Source organism: Saccoglossus kowalevskii, chromosome 1 (assembly GCF_978046115.1).
Source record: "Saccoglossus kowalevskii chromosome 1, keSacKowa6.1, whole genome shotgun sequence".
NCBI lineage: Eukaryota > Metazoa > Hemichordata > Enteropneusta > Harrimaniidae > Saccoglossus > Saccoglossus kowalevskii.
The window spans coordinates 16,473,172-16,484,402 of record NC_140641.1 but is presented as its reverse complement, the minus strand read 5'-3'; the positions used below and the strand labels follow the sequence as shown (position 1 = coordinate 16,484,402).

The following is an 11,231-nucleotide window of genomic DNA, read 5'->3' as shown; positions in this document are numbered from 1 at the left end:
AGCATTTGGTGATACCCACCTTGATGACAGGGTGGGTTATCTTGTTGCATGTTTACCATGTGGTGATATCTACGTTGTTGACTGGGTGGGTTATCTTGTCTCATGTTTACCATCTGATGATATCCACCTGCTTGACAGGGTTATCATGTCGCATGTGTAACATGTGATGATATTTAGTTGCTGACAGGGTGGGTTATCTTGTCGCATGTGTACCATGTGGTATTATGCACCTAGTTGACAGGGTGGGTTATCTTGTTGCATGTGCACCATGTGGTGATATCCACCATGTTGACAGGATGGGTTGTTGTGTTGCATGAGTACCATCTGATGATATTCACCTTGTTAACAGCATGGGTTATCTAGTCGTATGAATACCATGTAGTATTAACCATCACATTGACATGGTAGAGTATCTCGTTGCATGCATGCCATGTCGTGATATTCACCTTGTTGACATGGTGGGTTAACTCGTTGCATGTGTACAACGTAGTATTATTTACCTTGATGACAGGGAAGGTTATATTGTCGCATGACTACCATGTGATAATATCCACCTTGGTGACAGGGTGGGTTATCTTGTCCCATGTGTACCATCTGATGATATCCGCCTTGTTGACAGGGTGGGTTATCTTGTTGCATGTGTACCATGTGGAATTATGCACCTTGTTGACAGTGTGGCTATCTTGTTGGATGTGTGGAAAAAGGAAAGAAAGAAAGAAAGAAAGAAAGAAAGAAAGAAAGAAAGAAAGAAAGAAAGAAAGAAAGAAAGAAAGAAAGAAAGAAAGAAAGAAAGAAAGAAAGAAAGAAAGAAAGAAAGAAAGAAAGAAAGAAAGAAAGAAAGAAAGAAAGAAAGAAAGAAAGAAAGAAAGAAAGAAAGAAAGAAAGAAAGAAAGAAAGAAAGAAAGAAAGAAAGAAAGAAAGAAAGAAAGAAAGAAAGAAAGAAAGAAAGAAAGAAAGAAAGAAAGAAAGAAAGAAAGAAGAATAAAGAAAGAAAAAGCTGACAAGATTCTGCTTCATAATTAACATGTCACATGTTAGACAATCAGGTAGTTTGAATTATCAGTAACATGAGGTCGAAATGAAGTTGGTTCCATGTATTTACCTGGTTTGGTTATCAAAATATGGTTTTCAGGATATATAATGAGCCATGTTCTTATGCATAATAATGAGATTATATAATTATATATAGACATTTCTAATGTCAGTTACATCTTTCATTCAATGCCTTCATAATGACACTAGTTGCATGTCCTGTTCTGCAACAGTGTTTCAGATATGACTGCTATGCATATTAATGAGTTCACATGACCATAAATGGTCATCTGTTATTTTAATGAAATCTCTTGTTCAATGTTGTCATAATAACACAGGATTCATCTTCCTAACTGCAACAGTGTTTGAGATATGACAGTTATGCATATTAATGCACTCCCATGATCATATATGGTCATCTGTTATTTTAATCAAATCTCTTGTTCAATGTTGTCATAATAACACAAGATTCATCTTCCTAACTGCCACAGTGTTTGAGATATGACATGTTATGCATATTAATGAGCTCAGATGACCATATTTGGTCAATAATTATTTTAATCAAATCTCTTGTTAACCGTTGTCATAATAACACAGGATTCATTCTCTTTACTGCAACAGTGCTTGAGTTATAACAGTTATGCATATTAATGAGGTTAGAAGCCCCCACCCCATAGGTGCCCGGCCACGTTGCCTAGTAGTGTGCTATTGGGGCAAAATGATGTATCTGAAGACACAAATGCACATACAAAATTTAAAAGTAATCTGACTAATACAAAGCATGTAATTGCAGAATTTCTATTTTCAAAAAATCCAAGATGGCGGACAAACCATGTGACTGATCAAAATAATATTATTTTTCTCGTATGGATCTATGGCCAGACATGGTACATATAAAACATCTAGTAGATCGGTTGAAGCACTGTTGAAGCAAATGTCTAAACGTTTTGAAACATTTTCCAAAAATCCAAGATGGCGGCCGAACCGTGTGACTGATCTGAATCTTTTTTACATTTTCTGGAAGACTTTAACGTAGAGATGCAATGTAGCAAATGAGAAGAAAATAACGCAATTATAGAATGGATAAATAACTACTTCCAGTTTGGAAGAAAACCAAAATGGCGGCCAAACCATGTGACCAATCAATCTCAAACTGGAATTTGCGTCATGTATTAATGATAAAACACCGTATTGGAGAACATTTTGCCTAGTGGTTCTGGAGAAGAAGATTTTTATGTGTTTTTTGTCGTTTTTAGGAAAACAAAATGGCGTGAAAAGTCACGTGACCGCTAAAGTTTTTATTGCTAATATCTATTACACATGAATTGTACTATATACCATAAACAAATCTAGACACCTAGATCTTCAGAAAGTGGTCAAACAGCCACTTCCGGTTTTATTTCAATCCAATATGGCTGCCAAACTAATTGGCCAATTAAAATTCTGAAAGCATGTTGCACCAGTTCACATCAGGGACTATCAGTATAGAGCATTATCAGAACATTATCAGAAAGGAGATGAAGAAAGAAAAAAACGGACAATAAGAATAGGGGCCTGGCCCTTTGTGCTTGGGCACCTAAAAACAATCAGATTGCTTGCGAATGTTGACGACTTCTTTGCTTGAATCGGATTACTGTGGAATTTTGGTTCCTTGTGTGTCAGCCACTTTACTTAAAGCGCGGTGGTCGCGCAGCGCTTGTTCGAATTTCATGTAAATAAACAATGTATTTTACACGCGTTGTATACGTCGCTATGAGTCCCATATCGAACAGGACGCAGCGCGACGACTGCCGCCCGTTAAGTCCTACCTAGCTCATCAATGATTTTCACTAAACAAATAAGTAGAGTAAGGACCTATATACAAATATACGTTTACACAACCACGCAACATCTCATTCAGCTGTTATGTAGTCTTTCTGATTATAACATGAGGGTAATAATTACCTTGTTGTACCAATCAGCCTGTTTAATATCAGGCTTGCAGAATATCATCTACAGTTTGTGTTAAATACACATACTTGTTAAATTGTATTTATGCTGAAATAACCAAGGCACAATTCTTATTTTATTCCGTCCAGGTAAATTATTTTTATTTAACGCTCCCTCGTTTTCGAATAGTTCCAGTACAAACTGTAATTATAGCAACTCACAGTGAATATTCGTGTCTGAATAGAACACAAAAATATATCTTCTATATGGTTCTATATAAGATTGGGATTGAATGTAAGACATCACATCATGGAAGTAAACTTCTCACTTCAATTTTAACTGTTTATTATAATTCAGATTTTGAAATTGTCTTAAAAAGTAATCGGCGAAAAATAACACGGATGACTTGAGTTAAAATAAAAATACCGTTGTATGTATTGTACGCGGTATGAAGCAATACGGGTTGGCAAGTGCGCCAATCCCTGTCCTCCTTCACTGGCCGGCAAATGTCTTCCCAAGCAAAATAAGTCAACAAATATGTTTTGAATGGTATTAATTATTCGATCAGGGGGAGAGAGGCAAATTAATCACCGATTAATGTGTACAAGAGTGTGGGGGAATGCAGTTAAAAACCGGACTCCTTGAGCGGGGGTATACAAATGTCAGACACGGAGACAGCAATTCGTCTAAGAAACTAATAAACTAATGATTTATTCAACAGCGAATGCTGGAACATAGTAACGAGTTACAGACTGAAGAAATACATATCGAGAAGCGTGTGTTTCATTCTTATATACCCTTAAATCGAACGTCATAGGAAACATAGCCCACAAAAACAGAGTGAAAAAAGGCGGGAAAGCTTGAAGGACAAACTTACGATCAGTGATTGGCCATGTCTATGAAAATACTATGTCGTGATTGGCTCTATAAATACCATGGTAACAAGACTAATTAAACACACGTAATTAACAAGAGGATTTACTTTTAGAATCCGGCTGGCTAATATAAAAGGCTGATATATAAACTATCAGTATCACAGCTGGTACTACATGAAACGGGTGTGGAGTCGCTTGTCCTTGAATTTCATATAACTCGGAGTAACTTTCTCCGACAAAGAGTTTAGATACAACAAGGTTGTTGATAATCGGAGAACGTCCTCTGTAGGACAGAGCAGGTGCATATTTTGGCCAGTGTCCTATTTTCGCCTCGACCTCATCGATGACATTTGAGGTCGAGGCCATCAGAAGTCCAGCCTAGCCACAGTCAGCTGGCGCACACGTGATAATAAATAAATACGATATTTACTATATGGGGGCCGCCTTCTTGAATGAAGCGTAAAACTAAATAAGAGACAAGTTGTGAAACGCGTTTTTCAGCAGTTTATTCAAAGGAAACCGGACCGGGAGAAAGCAAGTCGCTGTAAAACTGTGAATCTGTGAATCTTTCACAAAAATCTTCATTCTGCGGGACGCTTTAATTAAAGCACCAAACAGGAGTACGTGCATTAATGGTACTAAAAGACAGACGGATATCGACAGGAAAATGATCAGAAAAATCATAACGAGGCAGAATAGACGATAATTTAATTCCGGATACGATAGTTTTAGATATATAAAACGTATCAATGCGAGATTTGCTATCGTTTCTTCCCCAGGTATACTGCCTGCCAGTAGAATTGTGATGGCGCCACGCATAAACAAGTTTGAAGCGCAACAGGATGTTGTAAAACCTACATTCTGTTTGCACACAATTCAGACAACTGTAAACTAAAATTAGCATACAACAAAAATGTGATATTGCACATACCATCACGGCAACTAGTTTTGATAAGGATATCTTAGCCTTGTCATATCATGCAGCTGGTATGTATCTCAAGTGATGATAACAACGACAAATATCATGTCATTAAACAATTTAAATTGATGAATTTGATGACATATATCGATATTATTAATCAAGCGTGTCGCATGAACAGATGGTATCTGATAAATTTGCATAAATAACAAGCATTCTCTGAATGAGAATCATTCCTATCATTGTAATTCGGTTGTGCTACAGTCATTCATACGAGGTATGTATCATGTTTCCGACTATACTTTTTTTCTGTTTATTCTGTACCGCATCACATAATACCCTATAATCAATGTAAATGTTGTTAGGGACGACGTCAAAAGATCGATGTCGGATAAAAACTTAATTCCTTTAGTTTTTTCCAAAACCCCCTAGCCCCCACTGAAACTTAATTGACAAATATACGTCATGGCGTCAGACTACATTCACAATTAAATACAAATTGATAATCGGACAGTAGTATGGCATAGCAGTTGGTTGTCGGGTGGGTGTAAAAAGATTTTACAAATGCACCTCATTTCGCACAGATTTACACTCGAACCAAACCATTTTTCTGTTTTTTCCCTTTTCGTTTATTTCTGTTCATGATTGGATAGAAAAAAAACGAACTACAAATACTCCAAGATTTTTTTGACTTCATTGAAAAATAAAATCGTTTTTGTAGGATGGAAACTTTTTGAGGTCAACCCCCCCCCACCCCCACACTAAAGGAAATAAGTTTTTATCCGACATCGATCTGTTGATGTCGTCCCTTAGTATGACAACAAATGTATGTCACACCCAAATTGGTGCCCTTAAAAACACTTCGAATTTATCAGTTAGTTTTAAAAAATCGCCGTTAGTTTGATAACCGAACAGCATCAATTGTTAACAATGAATACTGTGTTCACCGGAGAGAAATGGTTATCTTTTGTATTGCATTAAACTAAGCAAGTCATTCTATACCATTTCCTCGAGGGAGCGGGGGCATTCACACAATGTGTTATTCAATTAAAATTTCTATCCTCGGCTGGGCAATTAGAATCTTATAATTGCATTTTATAGTTAATGTCAATTATTATCAGTGCCAATAAACTATTTCATGTTAGTTAGTTCGATATCGCTTACTACAGTCATTTATTTAAAGAAATATCTAACTACTCAGCGAAAGTGACCTGATGACACTATATATCATTATATAAACATGTGGTATCGCATTCCACACTACTTTTTTTAAAACGGATGTGTGTGTCAGGATTCCATCAAACGATTAGATTCATCGCCACATTACGATTCCACATATGACAGAAAATGTGGTTGCAGCACATTTCTGAATAATTTAATTTTAAACTACTGGAGACGATGAGTTTACATAGTTCACCAACATGTGACCGGCCGCGCATGTATTGTATTGTATTTTATTTTATTTCCAACACGCTTTAATATTCAGGAAACTTGGAAAATAATGAACTTGTCTGAAAGATTATTGAACTTGTATTAATGTTTATGACATACTTAAAAATAAAAAGTTAATATTTCAGTTAAAATTTTCAAAGCATTTTCATATTAACGTCTACCTCGTACGATCATATGAACAACATTTAGATTACCCACATCATGCTTGCCATAAAGCTCGATTTTTATTTCTGACCTTAAGCATGTGTGTGAATGGTTTCATGCTAACAAGCGACCAACTACATGAATATTAAAACATCCCAAAAAATAGTGAACGTAGAGGGAAGCTTGGGTATTGACGGTAACCAAATAGAGGGTGTCCCATCGGCCATTTACCTTGGAGTATCCATTGATCAGCATTTCAATTGGAAGTTTCACATTCGAAAAGTTGTAAAATCCATTGCCCCTAAGGTGGGACTTATATCTTGACTCAGATATTATTTACCTAATCAATTCTTATTTTATTGTACAACTCTTTAATTCTGCCACACCTTTCCTATTGTATTGAAATTATGGGGAACACGTATACTACCTTCCTGGAGCCGTTACTTTTGCTACAAAAGAAAATTGTTCGTCTTATAACTTTTTCAAACTTCTGTTGTTCTTGGAAAATAACTCCGAACTCACGAAAGGCAATTGCTGTTGTGGAACTCACATTTTTCAATGAAAATGTTTCATCGCATGCAACTACTACTTCTTGCAGAATACGATTGCGACATTAGATTAATTGTAGAACAAGATTTAGGCATACATTAGGTATGCGACTTTCAAATGAAACAGGTTTATTCAAATCGAGTGTTAGTGACAGTACGTTCGTGTTCGTAAAATGTTAGCACACAGGATAACCACCTTTGTTATGTATACATAATAAACAATGGGCGGACCATGCAAATTCCATTTCTCATGACACACTGGACCAATCCGGAGAATATGGAATCCCGCTTCAAGCCTACCAAACTGATAGTCGTGACGGAATTTCGGATTGCGTGTTTCTACAGCGGGGATAGGGCAGTTTTTAGTCGACATTGAGTCAGATTTTTAATCACTGGAAGAGGTTGTTAACATGTCTTTGCTCTCACCACTCCACATTTTAATGCGTTATAATAACATGGTTATTGTATTACAACAACAAAAATTCAACGTATTCTGGTGTAAAAATGTCTTGGCACGTTTGCATAAACTGTGAACAGAAAATGAAACTAATGTTTAATATTAGTATATATTTCTTTTCAAGCAGAAAATATCATTCGTTTGTATGAAGATGAATGTTCTTCCTATAATTGCATTTGTGCTCAGTATAGACCTTGTTATAGGTCAAGGTAAGTTGTAATAAATAATTCATCGAACAAATAATCTTATATATGCAATACTTAATCGTAGCTGTTAATGATGAATCGTTATCACACCAGCTTTACTTCAGTGTGAAATCGACACGAATAGGATTGTGATAGATCCATATAATGGGTTCGTAAACAATTAAAATGAAACTAATTTTCGCAAGAAATTGTGAATGTTACAAAGTGTAATGTAATTTTCCAGGAACCTGTCCTCAGGGGTTTGAATATTGGCCTGAGAATGGTTATTGTTATGCATACGTTTCGATTCTAAAATCATTCCACGATGCTGATGATTACTGTGGAAACCAAGCGGCAGGAGGTTTTTTGGCGTCAACCCATTCAATGGCAGAAGAAGGTTATGTACAATCATTAGTCCAAACGACTGATCGTTATTGGCTTGGAGCAAATGATGTAGGGACGGTAAGGAAACATATACATTATTTTATTCATTATTTACTACTATGCATATAACATAGTTTTAGAAGAAATCCACAATATTGCACACTTTTACTGAAATTTTACTAATCAATATAATAATTTTATACAGGAGGAAGTTTTTACGTGGACTGATGGTTCTCCAATGGATTGGAAAAATTGGGACTGTGGCGAGCCTAACGATTCATTATTTGCTGATGAAGATTGTGTAGAAGGCAATGTCGGGGATAGTAGTAAGTATTATAAAAAAATGTTTGTTTTGCTGTAATATCGGGTGCACAATTATGTCGATTATGAAGTGGAAACACAATGTTCCACTCGTAACATATATCTATCCATCATTGTCAAAATACCCTACAACAAACAATTTTCGCACTATGTTTCCAATAATTGATTACATTTACATATCGTTTGTTGTCATTATACTTACGTATGTGTGTTATTTAATCGACAAGAATGTACATAACACGTGTGATGCATGCATGTATGTATGTATTATCACTGGCAACTTATTGTATTATTTACTGCTTAGTCACTATTCATCTGTTTGGTTCAATCATCAGACTGACCCACTCCGGCAATTGCCTGATCTTAATTATCGGATATTGTCACTAGAAAAATGCTGTTATTTAGAACAAAATTAAATATAGTACTCAGACAGAAAACATGCTGATTATGGCAGTCATGGCACTTCTGTGACATAAACACCTTGGCGCCACAAATGCCGGGATTATACTAACTAGAATTAAAACATTACCTTCCTGAATCCAAAATTATACCTCTGACTGTACGCCGACTATATAATATTGGGTGACCTAAATCAAGGCGTCGACACGCAGACTCTCGGCGGGTTAATATTCTTCGTTCTGTTTATCTCTTAAACTGAGATTGTTTGTGGACAGTTACTTCTTTAAAAATAAACCCGTAAAACATCGGACACCTCGAGTAAAATGAGACTGCTATGGAATATTTGAAATAAATGGTCAGTCAAGAGTATATTGAGATGTGGCTAAAGGGGTTTATAACTATTATCTGATATGCTGTGTGCATTCAATTAAACTTGTAGAGTTCACGTTCTCAATTCGGATTAAGTCCGATTGTTGTTGGGGATGCCGGTTACCAAGTGGAGGCCACGATGGGGAGATGGTACTTTCCGTGGTACTTTCTACATTATATATCACATCCGTATGATAAGTATTTCAATTCCAAACCATGATTGCATTGTATGGAAATTAGATGTGTTGTTGTGGTCAATGTGTCTTTGACCACAAAAATAGGTTTTGCCTCTCATCATCGCCTCACGTCAGTTTGAAACCTATGAGTCACACATTTTTTTGATATATCTGTTTTCCAGATGATGTTTTGTACATCTAAGTAACCATTTAATAGATGTTAAACGTTGAAAATATATATGTTCGGCCTTAATATATGCTATTTTTATTACAACAGAACGATGGAATGATGAGAAATGTGACGAGGAAAGAGTATTTGTTTGTAAAGCTCCACAAATTTAAATAAACTTCACATATAAGGTATGTTGCAATGTCTGATGATATATGTAAGTGATGCATTAAATAGTTTTTACTATAATTAGTTTCTTGTTAACAATGTAAATTGACACACGTTAATATTCCTGACTTCTGAAACAACTTTATTAACTTTGTTTGGATAGCAAGCATTTAAGTCAAAACAAAAGCCTTTCAGGGGGTTATTACTTTTGGCTAAAAAAATAATGATTATACTCGCCATTATTTTAGACTTTATGTGATGTTTTATTCAGTTCAACGAGTGCCTATATCACGTCAAATCGAATAATATTGTGTGGCAATTTAATTCACTCTTAGTGTTTGTCTGGTTATGATTTGGAAATGAATGATTTAAATGATAAATATTGTAATATTTGTTTTCCAGGACAACATCGAACTGCTGAAATAAAGAAGAATGATAATAATTAACTCCATTGATGAATCATAGAACATTAAGAATCAAATAAAGTATATTTAATTGAATTGTTTGTTATTCAAACACAAATATGTAAGAGACTGCATTTGTAATGTGATTACTGCAAATGCGTAATAAACGGTCTCAAGTTGTATAGCAGTCTGTTGATAGTTTCTTATCAGCCAGACCATTAACACATCCCGTTCTGGTAACGTAACAGTGGCGACAAGGATTGACGAACTAATTGATAACAGCATTACAAGTAGGAATTCAAGCAGTGCAACTGTTTTCGCCAGGAGTGCAACGGCACTCACTCCTAAAAGGCACCGATAAAGAAAAAGCTTATTTATTCGGCAGCAAAATCTGCGGAAATATTTCACAAAACGATCGATACTCTTACATTTTACCGATCAAAGGGTACAAGAAGTATTTGAGACATTAACAGACCCAGGGCCACCACGCCAACAGTCGCCAGAAAAATGATTACTTCGTACGTTAGACGTGTACTTTATATCGAAGGTGAATCATCCTTACAGTGAGATACGTATATCGTGTAACACTAAAACAAAATGAATGTGAAAACAGAACAGAAAAGTTGGAGATTATTTAAAAAGGTACGTTTATTGTAAACCAATGGATTTGCAAATGGTGGTCTGATATCCCTCATTGTGGGCAGTCAAAAATGTATAGGATTGTATAGAAGAGATTTGGGTGGATATAGACAACGGAGGCGAAATAGCAGATGCTTGAGGAAGTAACGAGGTTTATTATACTCACATAAAACTGCATCTGACCAGTACAAGGACAATTCCTCAATTTTAGGGGAATGGCGCATTCTTGAATTTTGGGTGGGAAGGTGATATATTACATGTTTGTGATAGGCCAATGAGGAGGGGATCTGATTGGTTAAAATTTATGCGTTTTACGGAGAATTCAAATGTTGCATTAAGCTCGGGTGCTTATAACGATTCCCGATATGCTTCGGGCCGCGAGATGAAATAATACAAGGCTAAAAATACGAAAGTGTACGAATATAAATGACAATATTTCTATAAAGAGAAATTCGAATATATACAAAATACGATAAAACGAAATAAGAAAGATCACTAAATTCAAAAAGTTTTAAAGTTCAGTAGTATACGAGTTATATAGTCCACTAAATACGAGCATGAAAATCAACACACATTATATAGTTCGGCATATAATCATATAATAGTTCGATTCAGAAAACGAGTATAACAGTTCACATATCACTCATGTCTTGAATGCGAA

General features: G+C 35.7%; 1 protein-coding gene across 1 annotated transcript; it reads left to right on the top strand.

The window, feature by feature from the left end:
* The first annotated feature begins 5,004 nt into the window (after positions 1-5,004).
* LOC102804020 (C-type lectin lectoxin-Lio2-like) lies at positions 5,005-10,027 on the top strand. The gene is made up of 6 exons (XM_006820796.2): positions 5,005-5,032; positions 7,484-7,565; positions 7,786-8,003; positions 8,131-8,251; positions 9,468-9,550; positions 9,930-10,027. Exons 2-5 carry the CDS (start codon positions 7,502-7,504, stop codon positions 9,530-9,532), a joined length of 468 nt encoding a protein of 155 aa, XP_006820859.1. The 5' UTR covers positions 5,005-5,032; positions 7,484-7,501; the 3' UTR covers positions 9,533-9,550; positions 9,930-10,027.
* The last annotated feature ends 1,204 nt before the right edge of the window (positions 10,028-11,231 follow it).

Coding starts and splice junctions, on each gene's coding strand:
- LOC102804020 (XM_006820796.2), top strand. CDS start 7,502: ATGAAGATGAATGTTCTTCCTATAATTGCATTTGTGCTCAGTATAGAC. Junction 8,004..8,130: donor GAGCAAATGATGTAGGGACG/GTAAGGAAACAT, acceptor AATTTTATACAG/GAGGAAGTTTTTACGTGGAC. Junction 8,252..9,467: donor AGGCAATGTCGGGGATAGTA/GTAAGTATTATA, acceptor TTATTACAACAG/AACGATGGAATGATGAGAAA.